Source organism: Ambystoma mexicanum, chromosome 7q (genome assembly GCF_040938575.1).
Source record: "Ambystoma mexicanum isolate Mex_15411 chromosome 7q, UKY_AmexF1_1, whole genome shotgun sequence".
NCBI lineage: Eukaryota > Metazoa > Chordata > Amphibia > Caudata > Ambystomatidae > Ambystoma > Ambystoma mexicanum.
In genome coordinates, this window is record NC_090941.1 from 848182357 (window position 1) to 848205794 (window position 23438).

General features: G+C 46.0%; 1 protein-coding gene across 1 annotated transcript in view; it reads right to left on the reverse strand.

Annotated features, from left to right (window-relative positions):
- Positions 1 to 23438, reverse strand: part of HEPHL1 (hephaestin like 1) — a 537160-nt gene that overhangs the window by 339748 nt on the left and 173974 nt on the right. The window contains exon 4 of the mRNA XM_069639277.1: positions 18125 to 18298. Coding sequence (XP_069495378.1) covers positions 18125 to 18298 — 174 coding nt within the window. The remainder of the gene's footprint in view (positions 1 to 18124; positions 18299 to 23438) is intronic.

Consider the following 23438-nt stretch of genomic DNA (forward strand, 5'->3'; position numbering starts at 1 on the left):
TTGGGGAAAGGGATGGGGTGTCCAAATGTCATGTAGCCAATAATGTTCAGAGGGTCCTAACAAGCAACTATGCAAAACTTAGTGCAGATTGATTAAACGGTATGGAGTTGTATGGGAAACAACGCTTCGCCAAGCCACAACTTTTGCTGAAATCCATGGAAAGGTGTGGGGTGTCCACATGTCATGTGGCCAGTATTATCCGGAGGGTTCAAACGGGTAACTATGCAACATTTGGTGCAGATTGGTGGAACGGTGTGGAATTGTATAGGGAACAACGCTTTGCAAAGCCACAAACCCACACATTTTCATTTTTATAAATATAGATTGTGCAAGCATGGCAAGCGGCCCTCACAAAAGTAAACACTGCCTGGCCTACAAGCAGGCCAGGCACCGTTTGCTTCATTTGCACTGCAAAGTGCACATTTGAAGGTTAAAAGGTGGCAAACACGCGTGTACGCTTCCTTTTGCCCTTTACATTTGTACTCCACAATGCAAAATTATGAAAATCTGGTGGCTGGGACCTGGCTACGCCTCAGTGCAAATGTACCCACATTAGAATTACGACTAGGATCAAAATGAGCTCCAGAGAGTAAAGGAAATTTCGTTTGATTTTACTTCTCACTTTTACACTACATGTTGTAAATATTGAGCATTTCAAGCAGGGGACCCATAAGGTTTAACATGCGAAAAAGGAACCTGCAGCTGTAAGAACGCTGCATCCCGATGGAAAACAAAAAACAAAAATAGCCACTCATGGGTCAACAAAAGACTGGAACTTATGATTCAGTGTTGTACTAAACGTCATAATTCCAAATCTCCTCTCTCTCCCCAACTAACATACTCGCCTCTCCATTTCCTACCAAAACAACAAAGCTTTCCATCTACAAGTACCACACATTGCAGAACTATGACAAAGCTCACATTGTTAGCTCGATCCCAACTCACCTACTCTGCCAAGCCAGCTACTAACCCCATCCTTGCAGAACCATCATTCAACAGACCTTGGGCTCTCAACTCCAGTTAAACACATACCAAAATGTAGACACCACAAACCACGTAAAGCCACACCACCACTTAGGACTTGTGTACTTCCAAGTCTGCACCCAACAGCACCTTAGGTTTCACACTTGCCTTCCCCTAAATGACAGCCGCAAGAAGGGTCCACTGAAACGGACTCCCCCTTGCCAACTGTAACTACATTCCCCACTTACCATTAACCCATGCACTACATCCTAAAAACCTGCCCTCCAGGAACACCCCACTTATGTAGTGCTACACATTTATCAACAGGCGGAGTGTGTCTGAGTGTCTGGTGTGGCGCGCAGACTGTCGGAATTTGGATTGCTTCAGACTAGATTCAAATAGTACGGAGCAAGATCGAAGGAAAAAGACTTTGGAACTGACAAAGTATGTGGAGTCTGTCTTTCAGCTGCAGCAAGAGGAGTCTGCCTTCACTGTCCACACCAGGCAGACACTCCACCTCCCTACGTCCGCTTGCTTTAATAAACCGGAAGCAAAGCAGAGCAGAGCGGAGTGTGTCTGAATGTCCGGTGTCAGGCGGCGAGCTGTGAGTGATAAAGCGGCTTTGCCGTAGCGTCGCAAGTGCCCCAGATTAGAAGGTAAGAGGAAGCCTGCGATACAAAAAAAAACAAAACAATAGTGACCCACGAATCCCACGAATGCTGGATCAGGCTGCCCGACCCCAGCAGGGGGAGAAAACATTTAAAGGGGCAGAGAGTAACCCGGCGGATTCAAGGAAAGAAAGGGATCCGCAAAGAGGGGAGGAGGGAATGGATGGGGGCTTGGACACTATCTGTTCCACGCCCTCTTGGGCAGCGGAGGCAGAGCCGCCGAAGGCTGATTGGGAAGAACAGGTCACTCAAAACCTGTGCCCCTTTAACATTCAAGTAAAGATTGGTGCAAGTACGGCACAATATAAAGACAACATGCTGGGTAATCAGACCAGTCAGAAAGTAACAACAACAACGATTCCTTCCATGGACGACATAGAAATCGTGGCAGGTAACCTATACTTGGGTCAACAGCAGTTGATAAGACAGGAACAGACACCGATTGCACTGGGAAAAACCACAGACTTGACACAAAAACTTGTCAGCCCATTGGATATATCAACGCCTGATCCATTGCCGCCTAACCATCAGAAAAGAGCAGGCGGGCAAAAAGACTGGGCAAGAAGAACAAGTTACTTCTTACCTTGTAACGTTCTTTCGACGGGATGTTCCTCCGACGTATTCCTCATCTTAGATATCTACTTCCAGCTCTGCTGGCCTCGGAAAATTTTTCACTAGAGGGCGCTGCGCGTCGACGTCCTGCAAGTCGATGTCCCTCGACAGCCGCCGTATCGACGTAGACGTCATCCTGCCTATAAAGGCCGCGCGCAGCGTCCGTTGCTCAGTTCCGTTTTGTAGCCCACAGTATTACTGTCTGGACTAGACTAATCACCCTGAAGGAGCGTAAGCTGCAACAACAAGGGAAGTAGAACTGCGGGGATGGATGGGAGGGTCGATGAGGAATACGTCGGAGGAACATCCCGTCGAAAGAACGTTACAAGGTAAGAAGTAACTTGTTCTTCGAAGGGATTGTGTCCTCCGACGTATTCCTCATGTTAGATAGGCTCCCATAGCAGTATTCTATTATTGGAGGAGGGAGTACTGACTTCACGCTGTCTTCTATTGATGAATAGAGTGCAGTACAGCCCTTCAAAACCTAGTCTCTTGACTGGAGGAGGAATCCAAGTTGTAAAATCGTGTAAAGGTATGGACAGACGACCATGTAGCGGCCGCACAGATGTCTTTAACCGGCATACCTCTTTTGAGGGCCGATGAAGCTGCAATACCTCTGGTCGAATGAGCCCTAAGGTTTTGAGGGGGCTCTTTCCCTGCCAGTTTATAACATTCCAGAATGGCTAGAATGATCCATCTGGAAATGGTCTGCTTAGTTATTGGTAACCCCAGCTTGTGACCTGTGTAACCTACAAACAGCTGGTCTGCCTGTCTTATCCTGGCTAGTCTACTGATGTAAAAACTTAAAGCCCTTCTAGGGTCTAGCCTGTGTAACCTCTCTTCCTCTTTCCCCGGATGAGGAGGAGGATAGAAAGATGGTAGGATAATCTTCTGAGTGATATGGAATTCAGAAACCACCTTTGGGAGGAAATTAGGCTTCACTTGCAGGACAACTTTGTCTTTGTGAAAGATTGTGTGAGGGGGCTTACAAGAAAGAGCTTGTAATTCGCTCACCCTTCCAGCAGATGTAAGTTTTAAGGGTAAGGAATCTTCACGAACAAGAATGGAGTGGTTCGAAAGGTGTGCCCATCAGGAAAGTTAGGACTAAGTTAAATCCCATAGGGGAACTTGGAATGGTCTTGGGGGATAAACATTGGTTAACCCCTTTAGAAACTGTATTACCAAGGGTAACTTGAAAAAGGATGGTTCTTCCGCAGTGCGCTTAAAGATGGATAGCGCTGCGAGATAGCCCTTAATGGTGCCAACTTGAAGGCCTGAATTCGCCAAATATAGTAGGAAGGACAAAACCATTCGTGTACCACATGAAAAAGGGTCGATATTCTGTTCTCTACACCAGCTGCAAAATCTGTTCCAACGGCAGCGGTATAAAGACTTTGTTGCTGGCCTCCTTGCCGAAAGCAACACCTCCATAACATCATCAGGGAGGTCCCAATCCTTGTACCTCAGCCTTTCAGAAGCCAAGCGTGAAGGTTGAGGGTTTTGATGTCTGGATGGAGAACCTGACCTCCCTTCTGTGAGAGTAGGTTCTCTCTGAGTGGAAGTCGAATTGGAGGGCGGATGGACAAGTCTAGAAGGTCCGGGTACCACGTTCTCCTGGCCCAATCCGGGGCAATTAGGATCATGGTTCTGCGGAATCTTCTCAACCTCCTGATCATTTGAGGAATGACAGGGACCGGTGGGAACGCGTACAGAAGCGGAAACTCCCAGTCCACTATGAACGCGTCTCCCAGAGCTCCTCTCGGGGGAAATTTCCTTGAGCAGAACAGATCGCATTTCCTGTTGAGGCTGGTGGCGAACAGATCCACCTGAGGGGTTCCCCAAAGGGCGAAGATCTCTTGAAGGACTTCCTGAGCTAGCTCCCACTCGTGGGAGACTGCTCTGCCTGCTCAGAGCGTCCGCTGTCAAGTTCTTCTCTCCGGCTAGGTGAACTGCCGATAGAGAGATTCCTTCTTGGATTGCCCAAAACCAGAGCTGCATCGCCTCTATGCACAGGGGTAGTGATCCTACGCCTCCTCTTTTGTTGAGGTAATGCATGGCCACCGTGTTGTCCGTCATTATCAGGACATTTTTCCCTTGTACAGCTGGCAGGAACGCCTTCAGCGCAAGTCTGATGGCTCTCAGCTCTAACAGGTTGATATGTAGTCTGGACTCCGATGGAGACCAACGACCGCTGATGGTCAAGTCGTTGGCGTGGGCTCCCCTCCCAGTGAGTGAGGCATCCGTGACTACTGTTATCTCTGGCCAGGGTTGCCAAAAATGTTCTCCTTTCAGAATGTTCTCCTGACGGGCCCACCACTGAAGGTCTCGAGCCACCCTGTCGGGAACCTGAAGAAGATCTGTCATTCTCCCTGAGAATTGTGACCACTGAGTCCTCAGTGCCCACTGGAGGGATCTCATTCTAAGGCGAGCCTCTGGCACTAGGAAAATGCAGGATGCCATGAGGCCTAGCAACCTCAAAAAGTCGAAGGCTGGGAGACGTTGGGCATCTTGGAACTTGGTAACCATCTGTAGAATATCTTGAGCCCTCACCTCTGGTGGCGAGGCTTTTCCCAGGGAAGTGTCCAGGATCGCTCATATGAACTGGAGTCTCTGCAATGGTATCATTTGTGACTTCTTTAAATTGAGGGAGAAGCCCAGTCTGTGAAGGGAGTGGCAAACGTGATTTAGCTGGATCTGAGCTTGTTCCGAAGAAACAGCCCTGATCAACCAATCGTCCAGGTAGGGGGTAGACGTGAATCCCTTCCCTCCTTAGACTTGCCGCCACTACCGACATTAACTTGGTGAAGACCCTCGGGACGGAGGTCAGCCCAAATGGCAGCACTCGAAATTGATAATGAGAGTTGCCAATTGCGAACCTCAGGTATTTCCTGTGTTTGAGATGGATAGGCACATGGAAATAAGCGCCCTGAAGGTCCAGAGATACCAACCAGTCCTGGAACTGAAGGGCCTGGAGGATCTGAGAAAGAGTGACCATCTTGAATTTGTCTTTCCTGAGGAATTTGTTCAATTCTCGCAAGTCCAAGATGGGTCTCAGTCCTCCGTCTTTCTTTGGAATGAGAAAGTAAGGGGAGTACCAGCCCTTGTTCCTCTCCGCTACAGGTACCGGTTCTATGGCACCTTTCTCTAGCAGGTCCAAAATTTCCTGCAAGAGGAGCGGATCTGGAGCTTTCCGAGAGCTGATCCCCGGTGGATGACTGAGGTATTCGTAGGAAAGGCAGGCAGTAACCTTGGGCAACTGTTTCCAATGCCCAAGCATCTGACGTGATAGCCTGCCATTCCGCCAGATGTTGAGTCAACATGCCTCCTAGAGGTGTCCTGTGAGGGAAGTCCTCAGAGTGGTTTTGGGGCGGCTGATGCAGATGGTAAAGAGGCACCTGCTGTTGCTGCGGCTTTTGAATATCTACCCCGTCCACCTTGGGTAGTTCTTCTTTGTCCCCTTTGAGCCGGTCGTCCTCTACCTCTTCCGAATGCGGAGTAGAAGCGAAAGGACTTGCCCCTCGCAGAGGTTCCTGTGGGACGAAAAGGTGTCTGACGGATTGCAGCGCCTAGGGATTTTGCTGCTGCTTTTGAAGTTTGCAGTTTCTCTAAACTGTCATCCGCCTTTTTCCCAAACAAAGAAGAGCCATCGAATGGCTTGTTCAAGAGCCGGGCTTGCACATCTGGGGCAAAACCAGACTCTCTCAACCAAGCGAATCTCCTGGTTGTTGTACTTGCCGCCATTGCTCTGCTGATACTGTCAGCCGAATCAATGCCCATCTGGAGGGATTCGCACATAGCGTCTTTACCGTCCTGTATGATATTCAGGAACGCCTCCCTTTCTTCTCCCTCCGGGATGCAGTCAGCCGCTGTAGAAGCACACTCCCAAAGTGTATGGCTGAATCTAGCAAGGGTGCAAGTAGCATTAACAGATTTTAACGCCATGCTACATACCGAAAAAACTTTCTTTGCCATAGCATCATATTTTTTATCGTCCCTGTCCTGTGGGACGGTAGGATAAGCCGTCTTAACATCGGTAGAAGATGCTGCCTGTACCACCAGACTTTCTGGGGATGGGTGTTTTGACAAAAACTCCGGGTCTGTTGAAGATACCCTGTACTTTGTAGACAGTTTCTTATTTACTGCCGGGACGACATCTGGGGTTTCCCAGTTCGTCATAATCTTCCTCTGAAGAGCTTTATGAAAAGGCACCACAGGATCCTCCTGTGGGCCTTTGTCAAGAATATCCATGAGGTAATCTTGTTGGAAAGATTGTGAAGGTGCAGACCACCCTATAAACTCTGTGATCCTGGCCATTAAGGCTCTATAGGGGGTTTCAGCATGCTCACCCGGGTCTGGCCTAGAAAACTCCACCTCAGGGGAAGTGTCTAACCCACTTGCCTCATGTAAGGAATCATGAAGATCCTTTAACCTGCGTTCTTCAGAGGAAAATTCCTCTCTAATTGGGGTTACAGGTCCCTGCAACTCAAATGTGTCTTCCTGTTCGGACAATTCACCCTTTTCCATAATTGAGGACATGGTTCTCAATTGTTCTGAACTCATAAAGGGTGTAAAGCCCATTTCCAAGGCAGAGGGTGCCGAACTTGTCATAATCGGCCTCGAAAACGTCGATGTCGTCGACGCCGAAGGCTTCGAGCGTGGCGTCGAAAACAAAGGCGGAGGCCTCGATGACCTCGACAGAATTGGGATTCTGCTCGACAATCTCGAAGCCATCGAGGACCTGGGGATAGTCACTGGGTGTGTCGTAACCGTGACTTTTCTTGGCGTCGACGCCGGTGTCGAAGGTGGTGTCGAGTCGACAGACCCGTGTGTCGAAGGTCCCTTCGACAACGGCGTCGAAGACACCGACCTTGGCATCGACGGAACCTTCATCGACGGAACCTTTGGCGGTCATAGTCCTACTCGAGGGTTTCGAGACGCGCTCAAGAGGTTTCCTTCGCCGGGTACTGCGACTCGCGGCGTTTTTGACCTTCGGGTCTTTCGACCAGAGCATCGCTCTCGGCAGTCTTTGAGGGGGTCGAGGCCGCTTTCTCAAAGACGCTCATCGTATTTTTGCGGAATTCCTCCCATTCAGCCCGGGAACTATGTTTCGTGGGGCAAGGGATTCTCTTTGGCGAAACAGAGAAAGAGGAAGACAGAAGGGGATCTTCGACGTCTCCTCTTCGAGTGCTTCGATCTCGAGGAGTGATGGGACCCACTCCCAGGCCTGGAGCGCGAATGGTGACGAGGAGACGAATGTCTCGACTTCGTCGAGGAAGAAGCTTTAAAAGTCTTAGCTTTCTCAGCTTCCCCCTACGCTCCTTCAGGGCCTTAGCTGTCATGGACATACAGTCCTCGCACTCCGAACAATGGTGTTCAGCTCCCAAACACCACAGACAAACTCTGTGAGGGTCAGTCAGCGACATCTTTTTCCCACAATCTCGGCATTTTTTGAAGCCGGATCGAGGAGTTGTCGGTTCCGACGAAGAAGCCATCGAGTACGGATCGAATAACTCGAGGTAAATAGGATTAACCTGACAAAACTAAGCAACGGTATTCCGAGGCACTGAGTAAGAGCGGAAAAACGGAACTGAGCAACGGACGCTGCGCGCGGCCTTTATAGGCAGGATGACGTCGATACGGCGGCTGTCGAGGGACATCGACTCGGAGGACCTCGACGCGCAGCGCCCTCTAGTGAAAAAGTTTCCGAGGCCAGCAGAGCTGGAAGGAGAGATCTAAGATGAGGAATACGTCGGAGGACACAATCCCTTTGAATTAACGATTACAACTAATAAGGAATCTTCCAAACTGACATTTTTGAAAAGAAAAAATCTTAGACAGGGAAGAGGATGAAGACCTACAAAGACAGTTGCCCAAAAGACAAGGAAATGAAAGGGAACAGTTGGTCCGAGCTGCAAGCCCGCCATCAAGGTACACAGTTTAAAGGACTAAATACTCAAATAATAGAGAGGAATGGGATTCCCGTGCCATTACATGGCGGCCCTTTAAAGCAGGGCCAGTGACGAAACATCTAGATACCGAAGCCCTTGCAGCAGTGAAAACTAGTAACTGTTGGAAAACTTTACCTTTAACAAAAGATCAGTTGGTATCAAGTTTTAACTTTGGGAATGGAAGCTCTGTCAGTTCAACGAAAAGAGGCCAGCAAACACAAGAAATGGATCAAATGAGGCAGAAATACCAGATGAAGTCTTGTTGGAGACTTCAGTGGACATAGAAAACACAATTAGAGGAAAGACTTGTGTTTCCACACAAAGAGACAACCGAAGTGGAACGATCTATAAAGCTACAAATAAAGACGAGACGACCCAGACAATAGAGACCAGGAGCAAAATCAGCAAAGAATCATACAAAGCCAGAGGAAGTAATTGACTTACCCACAGGTACAGTGGAAAATGACAACTCTAAGAAAGCAAGTCATTCTGAGGAGGTAAACTTCCTGCTGGTAACAACATTGACAGGAATCTTGGCACCTTTTATGAAACTGTACGAAGATATTGTGGAGATGCTAAGAGATCATTACTATACTTGCAATGGTCCATTCAAAAACTATATTTGTGGAAGGGTTTATTTCTGCAATTCAAAACAACTTGGACAACAGCACAGCTAACGTCTCAACTTCTGCATGACATAATAGAACCAATATTAAAAGAGAAAACTTGAGAATGAACGCAAAAGGAAAGGATTTGACAAGCAAAAAACATAGCTTATTCAGTACAACACCGGCAGTCAGTGATATAAGAGGTATAAATGGCCTGAAATACCAACGTCAAAAAATAGTGGTGAGGTCTTGCCGCTGGCACTGGTAAGAATGCAAGAAAGTAATGACACACAGAGCCCTACCTTAGTGGGTAATCTTGTTGTAATAAGTGAAGAATCGACTGGGGAGAAACAGAATGAAGAAAAAACATCAACCACAGATGAAATGAACACCAAGGGAGAGGTGGGGGAAGAGAAACAGAAAGTAATTGGGGCCTTGAGTCCTAGAACAGACATAGCCAGGCCCCCTGTGAACCGGGATGGGGAAAAGACCCATAAACAGAACGGTTGGCAATTGCCAAACTAACAGTATCCAGACGTCTGTGGATACAAAAAAACAGACGTCAACAACAACAGCAGAATTGGCAAATAAAAAAAAGCACCAAGTAAAAGTGGGAGTGTTTGTGAGATCTTTAAAAAAAGAGACACAAACACGGAAACAAAAAATAGGAGTGCCCGACAAAATTGAAAAAAGTAGTGAATGCAGCAAGTAAAACAGGAGTGGATTGGATGATAGGCGTAATGATTAAATAACAGAAAAACCAAACATTACCAAAGAAACAGAGTACCAACAGAAGTCTGGCATTCATTAAAAACCTGAAAATTCCAAAGGAGCAGCCAAGTAAAATGGACCAGTTAACAAACATTAAGAAAAAAGAGATCAGAACAGAACATCAAAGAAATTGCAACTGCTGAATTCGGGGATGATGAATGTTCCGAATCCGAATTATTGGACTTCGACATAAACAATATCAGAAGTGGAAGAGAACGAGGGGGCAAGAGAAAAGGAAGATAAAAACATAACAGAAGACGAATGGGTGAGAGAGGAGAGCACAGATGACAACAGGAGTGACGTCTCCGTAGTAACTGTAGCATCAGTCGACCAGGAGAAAGAACGAAGAGAAAGTGGAAGAACAACAAATACCCAAAAACAAGTAGAGCAAGTGGAAACAAGAACTAATAAAAAAGGAAGCGTACAAAAGAAAGAACATCAGAGGCAAGGGAGGAATAATTGGCCGCCCGAAAGATCTATATCCAGAAACAGGTTGGACAGAGAGACGAGAAGCTTGACCAACAAACCAGTGCAGGAAGACAGAAGATCGCTGAGGGATCCAAAGGACGTGGAAAAAGGCAATTCATATCGACAGGAAATTAAACCAAGTAATGCTAGAACTAGAAGGCAACCAGGACTCGTTTTGGAACGTATTCTCCACTATGAAGATGGACTGATCCTTAACAGAGCCAATGTAATAAGACTTTTACACCATATTCCAGCATTAAGATTAATCACCACAGATGACCTCGCCATTGTGGAATTTGTCAACGAGGAATGTACTGATAAGGTGATTTTACATACAATGTCAAATTTGGTGAGACAACTGCTTCTGGATGAAGCACCTCAGCTAAGGCCAATGGGCTTTGATCTCCAAGAAAGTGGTGAAACACTAAATATACAAGAACGAGAAGGAAAGCACCTACCGAGGCAAAACAACAAAACAGATAAAGAAACTAAACACTTTAGGAGACAGAGCGACATCAGGGAAAAGTGACAACCAGAGTAGCCGAAGTCCAAATAATAGAAATAAAAGACAAGGTGAGGAAAACGAAGCAGCAAAATGGAAATGGTTGAAAAACCTTATTGACAACAAAATGAACATCCAATAATATAAAGAAGTAGAAAGTGTGTGCTCATGGAGCCTCGGGAGTTGTAATACAAGAGGCTTCAACCACCTTTTTACTACAGGAAAATTGCAAAGAGAGAACTTGAAAGTGCTGTGTTTACAAGAAACGTGGTTGCTGCAACCCCCTACACTGGAAGGATACATGGTACTATTAAATCCAGCCGTAAAAGGCATAAGAGGAAGACCTATGTCAGTCCTGTTACAAGCAATCAAAAACGATTTAAATTGGAAAGTGTTGGGGACGACGAATTTAAATCCATTTATCCAGATGGTGGTGATACAGTTAGATAAAGATGACATGAGAGCACTGATCCTGATCAGCATATACTGGAATCCAGTAAATGCCTCACATGAAACTCTCCCTGAAGAAATAGCAGATTTGTTGGATGAACAGAGAGAGAAATGGATAAATCTGTTCTATATATTGGTTGGGGACCTAAACTGTACCTGTGTGAGCAAAGATAACCAAGCAATAGAGTATGACGTAGTAAGTGCTACACCAAAGGAAAAAAGAGGAGTAAGGTGGAGCAAAATGCTATAATCAAGAGATTGTGTCAGACTAAACGGAAAGGTGGAAGGCGATGTGCCAGCGCAACTGACCTGGAAAGGGGTGCAAACAGTAGAGACTTTGGACTGTATTTGTACCTCAAGTAACCTGTCAGAGAACATCCAAACACTGGAAGTAATAACGATGACAGAAAGTGATCATAACTTGATAAAACTGACTTGTAAAAACATCAGCAATATCAAGATCAGCGTTTATAATCAAGATATTGTGACAGTCCAACGAGGGAGGAAATTAAGGATCCGACCCGATAAAATCAAAGGGTTAAACCTGGAATTAAAAGGTTTGATTGCTTCACTTGGAAATCAACAAGATACACAAAGGATTGATTATACACCACTCTTTGAAGCCTTTGCCACAGAAGGGAAAAACCGGGAGTAACCAAACAATAAAGATGCATCGACACCTATATGACAGCATGGTATGGAAAAGGAAAAAAGATGCAAGGAGAAACATCAGGCGACTAAAGAAGAACAAGTCCCGCGATACCAGTAAGGAGATACACAAGCTAAAACAGGGCTATCGTAACTGGATCTATTTGCATAAAAAAACCTTGCTAAACCAAGATGCAGAGAATATGCTGGAAAAAATAAGATCTAAAAACAAAGCAGAAATCTGGGCTATCATTAATGGAATAGAAGCACCCCAAGAGACAACCTTATCGAATCCCATAAGTGCCACAACATGGTGTGAATTTTACACACAGCAACAAGAAAAAAGCTATATACCATCAAAGCGAAAGCTACTGACAAGAAGGGGAGATGAAGAAATAGATATCAGTATCGACGCAATTGAAAACATTTGAAGGAAACTAAAAAAAAATCAAGAGCCCCCGGGCAAGATGGGTTGACAAACGTTATATTAAAAAACAACATAATTGAATGGGCTTAGTTTCTGCACTATTTGTTCAAATACATCTTACATACAGAAAAAATCCCAGACTCTTGGAGGACAGCGGTACTGGTACCAATTTTTAAAAAGGGACTCGGAACATCGGCGGACAACTATAGACCGATTGCACTTTTGGATGTCGTAGGCAAAGTCTTTGCATCCACATTGTTGAAGGCCTTGGCGACTTTTGTACACCAAAGTGGTTGAAGAGACCCTTGGCAGTCCGGTTTTGTGAAGGGGCGAAGCATCGTGGTCAACATCTTTTTGATCAACCTGATGAAAGCAAGGAATAAAACCCAGGAAATCTACATAGTCTTCATTGAGTTGTCAAAAGCCTTCGACACTATAAAAAGAGCTAAGCTGTGGGAGAAACTGGAGACATGGAAATGTCCGCTGGTTCTGGTGGGGAAGATCAAAGATTTGTACACGGATACAAGTATTAGAGTTAGGCTGGACAAAACAGAGACATTGTCAGACCAAATCACCATAAGAACGGGTCTAAAACAAGGATGCCCTTTGGCACCGGAACTCTATAACTTGTACACATCAGACATCGAGGAAGCATTTGATCTAATACGTTGTTTTCCACCGAAGATCGCAGGGAGTCCAATAGGAAGACTACTATATGCATATGACATCGTCCTGATGGACCAGACGCAAATAGGTTTGCAACGACAGCTGACAGCTCTACAGTTGTATGTGGACGCAAACAATTTGGTAATTAATCCAGATAAATCAAGGATTATAAAGTTACGCCCAGGAGGGAGAAAAAAACAGATCAAGAAAGACCGATTGGTCATTGAAAGGTAAAAAAATCCTGGAAGTCGACATATATCTAGGAGTTTGTATTAACAATATGAAAAGTGAAGCACCAAGAATCGAGGGGCTAAAACGAAAAGTAGTCAACTCAGCTTCACAAGGGAAAATCCTACTTAGAAGATATTGTAGATTTACCTTGACACCATTGGTAAACTTCTACAGGATGAAAGTAGTTCCTACATTAGTATATGGAGGAGAATCACCAACCCCTCTACCGCCACAAACATGGACAATCTTGGAGGGATGCTTTTGGAGGAAAGTATTACAACTCCCCAAATCGGTTCCGGTACAGCTGATAAGGAGAGAGTTGGCCTTAAATTCACTGAAAGCCATAATGGATTGGAAAACGCTGAGTTTTTACCGTAAATGTTTGGAGGAAAACGTAACTCTGGGTTTCAGTGTGTTGAATAAAGCTCTAAAAGACCGAACAGACGTAATTCTATTGGAATGGCAAAGATCGTGCCAAGTCATTCTAAATGAATCAGAGGACGATCTACTGAACAACCCGGATAAAACGAAGAAAAAATTATTAATGGCAGACTGGATAGAAACAGCAACACAATTGGAAATATAAAGGCTATGAAGATTTTTGGTCCCAACCACGTAAACTAAATCAGATACCGAGATACCGGACCTTGTTCCCGAACTGGTACCTTCGATCCCTTTTTTTGAGATTCAGACTTAATATCCTGCCAACAGGAGAAATACTGCAAAGAAGGAACCTCATTAACAGAGATGTTGGGCGTAGGATGTGTGAGGCTTCAGGAGAGAAAGAAACCCTGAAACAACTTATATTAAGTTGCCCTGGTTTAAGGAAAGAACGTGAGCAGTGTTTGGGGGACACTTTGAGAAGCTATGTCACAAGAAGTGTGGACGATTGGTGGAGGATCTTTGTTGAAGGAGAAAAAATGAAGATCAACATAGCGCTCATAAAACTCGTAACTTTAACACTGAAGAAGTTGGAGGCTAATCATTGAGTCGACGTTTAGGTCGATAAAAGCGGGATGTCTAATGAGAATTTTAACATGTAGATTAGTAACATGGGGACGACTAGACAGTACATGAATATAATTAAAGATGGACTTGATGAATGGGTTGGTAAATGAAGGAGTAAATAGGTTAAAGTTTTACAATTTGAAAACCATACAATCTGTTTGAATAAATAAAAAAAACATTTATCAACAAATATTGTGAAGGCATCATGAAGCAAGACAGACAACGGATTCACAGTTCAAATAAAAGGGTTTTATCAAACTGAAATATCCAGGTGGATGAAGGCCCAACTTGCCCTAAACCATGGTGAGATTTCCCTGCCTAAAGAAACTAAGGAAAGCACGAGTCAAATAGCTCAATTTAAAAGTGTGTCTGTGTCCAAAGCCCACACTTGCTCTCACAACTAAAGCTAAGCATGTGTAGTGATATCAGCAATAATAGAAACAGTGTGCCAAACAAAGCTCTGAGCTTCTTCCAGCTCCCGACTTACTTTTGGCTCCCCTTCTTCAAGTTCAAGAAAGTTTCCCACAACCTCAGGATTCCCTTGCCCAAGTTCAAATTAGTTTCACAAAAAACCTTGGGGTTCCCATCCCCAGGTCCAAGAGAGTTCCACCAACCTTGGGGTTCCCTTCCCCAAGTTCAAAACAGTTTACTGGTACTTGTTCACAACAGTTCCAAATCAACTTTATCCTTCTTCAGACTTCTTAATGGCTTTCTCTTGCTTTGCTTCAGCAGCTTGTTTATCTTTTCAAATCAGCGCTCCCTAGGCAGTGTTGTCAGACCACACGGTCCATCCACTACAGGCCCTGCAACCATGAACCCTAGGCTGTCCAGACCACACAGGTTCTTTCTTGTTTGTACCTGTGTGCAGTAGGGATGTAACGGTATAACGGTATACCGTTAAATATACCGTGAACCACTTAATTGAACAATAATAACCGTCACATTGTTTATACCGGTATACCGTTTATACCGTTAAGTGTGCTTTTCAATCTGATTTGGAAAGGCTGTAACATAAAGAGTGTGCATGTGTGTTTGTGTGTGTATGCGCACAAGCGTATACTACAATCAGCCTCCATTGATCTGTGGCATGCAGGCTATCAAGATGGCAACATGTTCATCTTCACCAGTAGCCAGTGGGGGAGCTAAAAGCCTAAATGACCACTTAAGAAAAGCTATTCTCCATGCGTGTGTTTGTGTTTGATTGATAGGGGTGGCATTTCAGTGGAAAGTATGTTGAAAAGGCCAATTCTGGCCCTGGGTGCCTGGTTTTGTTTGTGATGATAGATCTGACAATTTATGACCTTTTAGAAAATATTTGTTAAGATTAGTTAATTCCACCTTCATACCGCGATAACCATGATATACCGTCATTTGGCAAGAAGGTTATCGTACCGTCATAAAACTAATACCGTGACACCCCTAGTGTGCAGGTTCACATTCACTTAGCATCTCCTTGTTTGCCTTTTGGCTTTGCCACCATGTATTACCTCTTTTTTGCCAGTCTTTGGTGCTGCTACACTGTGCTTTATATATACAGTTCAGTTTCTGGTGGCTTTGTTTCCCCAGCACCTTACTTTCAGGTTCTATAACACTTTTCTATATTTGCTTTATGTGGCTCTTGTCTTGCATTCACCATAGGCAGTTAACATATTCTTGTGAATCAGGTCTTGGCTCTGCTAAAAGCTTTCATTTGACTCAGTATTGTGTTATTTGCTACTTTGTGGCTTGCACAATATACTGTCCTTTCTTTCCTCCCAACCCATGGCTTCAGGTTGGATTCATTGCACACATGCCTTTCTGTTCTCTCACCATTCACTTCAGTGCCCCACAGGCCTGGAACTCTGGCATCTCCTCCGGGCAGATGTGCTTCTTGTCTCTGGTCCACCTGCACGTCTTTTTGCAGCTGCAAGCCCTGCTCACACTTTGGTCTCCATCGGTCTCCCGATAGCAGCTTCGCTCCCTCTCCACGGACGCTGTCGGGCATTTGGCTTCTCTCTGCCGCTTCTGCTGTGCACCTCCAGCGCCCGGCAGCTCTGCTTTCTCTCTGTGGATGCTGGCGGTAGTTTTGGTTTTCTTCTCTGTGTCTGCAGCTCCTGCTGCTAGACTCCGACCATCAAGGCTCCCCTTCTCATGGCACGCTTGGCACTGGACTTGAGTTTCCACGGGTCGTCTACCGGCGTCCTGGCTCCTCCTGAAGGAACCACCAGGTCTGCTTCCTTGTCAGGATTCTCTGCTGGTCTCTTGCACTCAGGATTCCCTGCTGGTCTAATTGTTGTTGGTCTCGTCCCTTCTTATACACCTACAACCACTTGACAGGTTGCAGGCGGGAGTCCCAAATTGGAATTGCCTGGTGGTAATTATAAAAGAAGTTGGGACATGCCTGACCTGTACAATACTGAAATGACTGACTAGTGTTCACTACTCTTAGTTGCCTCTTCCTCGTCCCAGTACCATAGTAGGTTGAATGAAGGAAAATGTGGGGAGATGTGTCACAGTAGCCCATAAAGGTTGGGGAGGTTCAGGCTGGTTTTAATAAGGGCTAGGGAGATACCATGTCTCACCCGTTTGTATCCTCTCCCAATCCCCAAGGACCCTCCATCCAGGTGATGCTCCTACGCTTAGGTCGGGATCTAAAAGCGATGGCCTTTCCCTGGCAACCTGAGAAGAGGATCCATCGGGCGAAGGTGTGAGGATGCCCTCAGGTTTCTCACAATATATGCATACTTACATAGATAACTGTTAGCATAACTACAAGGAGATGACTTCTGTAGTCAGCCACCCAACCCCCTCCAGCTATTTTAGGGCTCTAACAGCCCAAACACAGTACCTTGATGCAGGTGGTGGCTGTTGATGGGGGCAGGGACTTTTCTCCACTGTCACTTCTGTGGACTGGCCTACCCCAGGTGCTGTCCAATGTTACTGCAATTCCCCACGACCATGTGATGTGCCTCACAGTCACTGCCATGACCCCGGGTAAAGTCTTTTATCCGTGTGGTTCCTCATGCCCAGCGGGGCACAGCATAGTCACCACAGGAAGCTTGACTGCACTCATCTGTTCTATTTCTGAGAAGCTTGGGGGTCGGCCCAACCCACTCCATCACTGCAATTGTGTGGTACCCGGGCTTCCACGAGAACACGACCAGGGCCGCCTTCTACTTTGCCAAGCCACTGACAGGCCATTACGGGCAACACTCTTCTGGCTCCTAGACAGGCCCACTCACATGGCCAGGATGTGCGGATCTTGTGGGTCTGCCCTGACTGTCAGCCCAAAGGCTGCTCCACCTGATCCCAGGCTGCCCCTCACACACGGTCCTGAATGGGGGGCCCCAATTTCACCCAGGCCACCATCCCTTTGCGTCCCAGGGGTTTGCGGTCTTCCAGCCTGCCCTGAATGGCCCTGGGGCTTGCCATGATGCTGCGCAAGGCACTCCACATCTTGGGCCACCCTGCACATCTGGCCCAGACCCTGATCTTCTGGGCGCTCAGGCTGGCTGTATGGGTGCCTGGACTGCACCGGGCAGCAGCCCAAGGCTCACACTACACACCGGGCCACCCATAGAATAAAGGATACAGCTCTCAGGAGTGGACTCTCAGGCGTATTTCTGCCCCAGGGAGCTGCTCAAGGCCAGCACCCCCAGGAAGCCTTTTTGCTGGTCCACTCTTCTCTCTTCTTACTCTTCCTTTAACCCTCACTGTTATACTCAATTATTTTGCCTTCTTTATTTATTTATTTTTAAAGCCCACCTCTCCCAAATTCTCTCCTGTATCAGTCCATTCCTTTGACAGGGATGGCCTGGCCAATTGTCCTTCTCCGGACATTCCATATGGCCCCTAGTAGGGTCTGGATGGAGCAGTCCATGAAAAGAAGACCGGTAAGTGACGTAAACACATTCCCTAAAATGCATTAAATACAATACTGTTTTCCCAGTGCTGGTAGTCCGTGTCCTTCATTTATCTGTATATTCCCTCAGGGGATCAGCAATAAAACCCGACAACATGTGCACAATTAAAAGAAAGAGTAGCTATAGCTAACTATGCAAATAGAAAATCATACATTGGGCTGGACTGAATAATTACTAATAAGGGAGTCCCCATTGAAAATGCCCGTCACCAAATGAGCCACTACTTACAGTATACATTTGCTCTGAACTCACCATGCATTTTATTGCTTTCCATGAAGCCTTCATCGTCCTTGTTGACCGACTGTAGACCATTGACATCAATGTTCTCTTCAAGATACCAACTGAGATTTTCATCCACGACACTAAACATGAGTACAAAATCCTTATCGACATCAGTCCTGCTCAGCTCAGGCCCTCGGAGTGTCCCTAAGCGAGGAAGCAAAATAAGAACGCCCAATTACAAAATGTAGATGCAGTTTCATTTTTGTTTCATAGGTGTCGCGTTGGTGCCAGTCAACATGCCAAACATACTGCAGTGGAGAAATAGGAGATGAAGTCCCTGCAGCATACGTTGCCTGCTTGCCCTGCCCTACTGGATAACCGGTTTCCTTTTCCCCATGTGACAGTTGCAGACTCCTGCCTCCACCAATTCCTGCGAAAGGAGCAACTGTGTTCTCCATTCCCAACTGTAGCCTTCCTACTTCATCTCACCCTTCCTGTGCAGAACAGCACGAGTTATCACCAAACAATACATTTCTCAGATATTCTTTTGTGCTGCCCCACTGGGAGATGTGGCGTGTGCTTACCTGCCAGCTTTAGGCGCCTCTCACCAGCCTCACTGAACAGCAACTGGTGCTCACGTCGCCGTATTTGTACACCTGTACCACCCCCTGACGCTCTCACTACCAGCAAATCCCCCCTCATCAAACCCTCACCACCCAAACGTTACCATCCCCCCCGAGCTCCTTTCTCACGCATCCTAACCAGCTCATCCCTAGAGCTCCCTTTTAGGAGTCACTCCCCTCTCTCCCTGCCATCATCCAGTAGCGCTCCTGCCAGTGTCTTTCACTATCTGCTTGTTTCTGCTTAGGTCTTCTTTAGTTTCAAAAAGCCGTTCGTTGCCTTTTGTTTTCATATACACATATTTCCTTAAAGTTGTGTTGCTCACCATTAACAACGCCCATGGCTTTTTGAACATTACATTAAATGGAAAAAATAAGCTTCCAGCCATTTGTTCACACAATCCCCTTAGTTACCTTAACATACAAGGATCCAGAACAATCACTTTTTATTAAACCATGTGGGCTACGCTCATTCTACAAACATCTGACAAAGATCAACACTATTGTATCTACCAATGCTTGTTTTGCAAATGTGATATTCTAGCATACCAAAGTTCCACATGCAAATGAAATACAAGATATGCAAAACACCTCTCCAATGGGGGAGGGGGGATTACATATAGAATAATAGATGGGTAGGTCGATGAATCATACGCATTTCTCGCTCCCTAAACTCGGTTGATCTCTTTTTACTCTCTGTTCCCCCACCTCCTTGTGCCTCTTCCCATTTCCGCTCCTTCCGGCTCCTTGCCACCCTACACTAGACTACCTCCCTTTCTCTATCGGCTCCATGTCCACCTATTCCTCCTTCCGTTACCCCTTAAAATAACTCCTTCACCCACCTCCCTGACTTGTCTCCCCTTCCTCTTCTTTCTTCTCCCCACTCCATATTCCTGTTCCTTTATCTCTCCCCGTCTCCCCTATGATCTCCACCCTCCCTTCTACTCTCTCTACTCCCTTTTACTTTTCCCTTTCCTGCTTCCCATACCTCTCCTCTTCTCTTCCTTCCCAAATGCAAATTGTTCCACATGCTGTTTTTCTAGTTTGAATCATGTATATTGTATTGCTTCTGTGTTCAATGTTTGATGTTTTGTGGTTGTTATGCTGCAAAGCGCTTTGAATTAAAGTGCTATATAAACAATAAAATACAAATGTCTCCCTTCTTCCAAAGGGAGAGCTTCCCCCTTTGAGGCTAGGGAGGTGAGCTCCCTTTGCAAGACTCTCCCTAGGGGTCCCTCCCTAGTGGTCTGGAAAAGTGGGACCTCACTGGGAGAGACTCCCACTTAGGGGACAAGGACTCCCATTCCTGTGTGGTACTCCTTAAGCCACACAGCATAGTAGCATACATGGTACAATCTGCTACAAAGATTAATGCAAATTCGACATATTGGGCTGATGGTAATGCTGGAACCAACCAGCCCAGAGAAGGAAAGGGCTTCACTTTGAGAGGAGACACATACTTAAGTGGGAAGAAGGGAGGAACATGGAGAAGCAGAGAGCATCCTACGCCAGGGAAGCCCCCTGGCCACTGGTCGAAGTGTACAAAAAGAAGTAGTGGAACTATGTCCCCTGCTCGCCCCCCGTAACTCCCCACAAACCCCATCACAACGCCCCCTTCCACGCACAATACAAACCACATACCTGGGTCCCACCTTTCCTCTATTCCACCGCCACCACTGTGTAAAGGCTGAAAGAAACAGTGAAAGAAAATGCATTTTAAGTGACCCCCCCCCCATTGCCTATATTGATTGTCCCCCACCACATGTAACTTTACGCACCCCTCCCCTTTCTAATCATGCATCAATCGCACCTCTTAAGGGGCATGCTAAAGATTAAAGCCACCCCTCCCACCTACCCATTAACTCCACATACAACTGTGCCTGCAGTATTTGCACGTCAAGTTGCTTAAATGTAAAAGATACATTTTGTTTAATGCGGGAGCAGGGCTATGATTGGGCTTGGTAATGTGCTTTGCCCCCAGCAGGCCACTGAAGTAAAAACAGCAACCCAGCAGTTCCAAGATCGCTCACCATGATATGAGGTTGGAGCTGATCCAGCAGGTTCCAGACACGAATCCCTAGTCAGGCAAATGAAAAAAAAACAATACGCCTGCTGCTTAAGGGAGTGTAGTATAAGTTTGAACTTATTCCTACACTTTTATATTAAAACAAAACCATTCCGGAATGGTTTCTTTTTAAAATAAAAAGTATAGGAACAGTAAAACTTAATTTAAAAAAAAGAAGTGGAGGAGCACCGCTCCTGCCCACTTCGACCACTGCACCTGATGTGAGTACGTCTTGAAGAAGAGGATCCGAGATGAGACACAGAGCCTGCGACGTTTGAAAAGCTGCAGAATGCCAGAGAAAGTTGCTGCAGGCCCGGCAAACTCAACAACAGAGGAGCTGTTGTGAAACAGGAAAGCAGAGTCCTGTGTCAGGTGGTGGTGAGACCACATTGATATTGTAGTGGGCAGGACGCGCAATGAAACACACTGATCATCAGAGAAGGCAACTGGGGGCACAAACAGCTTCCTAACGGTATTCCCACATGTACGGCAGAAGGGAAGCCGAGAATGGGAGCGTGATAAAACAAAGGAAATTGAGAAAGGTAGTATCGAAGAGGATCATGCGAGCAAATGCCATGGCCCGCAATGTTCCCCGACATACAGAGAGATAACACAGAGAACTTGAGAAGTGGGAGGCCATTGGGGCAGCCGGATACAAGAAAAGAAACTCGTCCCAGTGCTCACGACTAGTTACTTAATATAAGCCTGTGTAATTGGAACTGTGTAAAGCTGATAAGAAAGATTAAATAACCTAGCGTGGGAAGTCTATGAAGACTACGAACAAATACCTTATAAATGAGGGAAATTACTATATGAGCACCGAGATTAAAAGTAGAAACTTTGGCATAACATCTTGTAATAAAGAAGGACAGACAAGACTATCAAGTGAACAATGTAGATACAAAGAGAGAATCCAGCATATGGGAAATACCAATTGGGAAGAAACCACAGCCAAGCTGAGAAAGCCTGGATCAATAGATTATGAGAGGTCTAAAACCTCCAACAGGAAGGTGAGAAAGTATCACGAGGAATGTTGTCACAGATGCATCACTAAACAGAGTACAAAACCAAAGACTGGTGTAGAAGAACTACAAGAGTTAATCCAAGGGATAAAGAGAGACTATTACCGAAGATCGTGCTAGACAAGCAGCACAAGGAATAGAGACATTGATACAAAGAGACCGTCAGAAGACACTGGGCTGCATTAGAAGTCGAAGTCGGTCGGTCTGGAAATAAGGGTGCCGGTAGCAACGTACTGACACCCTTTCTGGACCAGCAAATTACAACTCTGCCTGCCAGGGCTGATGCGCCCGGCAGGTCTGACCTGCCGGGCGCTTCAGCCCTGGCAGGCAGGGTTGCGATGGAAGTACCGGCACCGGTGACAACGGTGCCGGCGCTTCTGTGCACCCATTTCTATGGGACTCCACAGGAATGGGGCACAACATTTTCCACCGCCTGATATCCCGGGACTCCAGGACTTGTAATGTCCCGGTGGCACCAGGATCTCCGGCGGCAGAAACAGTGTTTCAGTCCAGCAGCAACCCGTACCGCCGGACTTCTAATGAAGCCCACTGGCACACCAAGAGAATCAAGCGAATCTCCTGGACTTGTTTAAGTTAGTTATCTTAGTGGAAGGGTCAGGTAGAATTAGATCGGACTGAGAACTTTCCTTTCTTTGGGATTTGCTGATGACAGACTAGCACCTTCAGATAGGTAGGGAATAAAAGTGAATTAGAATGTCCTTAAAGAGTGTGGCTCCTTTTCCTGACCCACCACAGTAGCTATCAAATATGGGGATATATTCCCAGGGGGTTTCCGGGTGACATTTAATAGACGAGAGAGCAGCTTGAGCTGCCCATGATGTCACTCGGGACTCCTATGTGGACTACATCTCTGCAATTAAAAACACCCATCTATAATTGTGTGGTGCTTATGACACTCCTACATCCTTTTCCCATAACCTGTGCTGTCCCTTTTGGACCAACATTGAGGGAGGTGTACTTTGGACTCATGAGGAGACTTTAAGCAAAATAAAAAAATATAAAGCTTCTTCCCCCCTCACCACACAGCAATCCAAAACAGGAAGACAATGCACCTGTTTCTACCTGCTGTGACGTCTTAGCAGCTGTTATAAATTATTTAAACCTCTGCCATGGCGTTAAACTAGGAGGAGACAGCTTTCAGACAAGAACATATTACAGCATCAAGATTGCCTTCCTTGGCAGACCTGAATGGTAGTGGCCCACTAGGGTATAGGGCTGTTACTGCCCCCAGCCTGTCCAAGAATGGATGTACGTGAACAATTTGAGAAAAACACATTAGAGGTGGAAAAGACAGGTTTGTTTGGTTGAATTACCATAATTATATTTGGCTGTTTGCACTTTTAACAAAATGCGAGGGGAGACCCCTGGAAATCCCTGCCCCCTCCCCCTACCTTAAGTTAAACCCTCACCCTCATCTATTTTTAAATAAACATTTGCAAAGCGTTGGCATAAATTCGGCTCTAAAAACTTGTTCTTTTCGACCTCAAAATGTTTGCAGTCGTTTATTTGGGGTGATGCCTCCAAAAGAACACAAGGCTTCACACTAATAGCACGCAGCTCATTCCGCCGGGTGCTAGGTTTTCTTTTTGAGCAAACGTGAGGTTTCCTCTGATGGA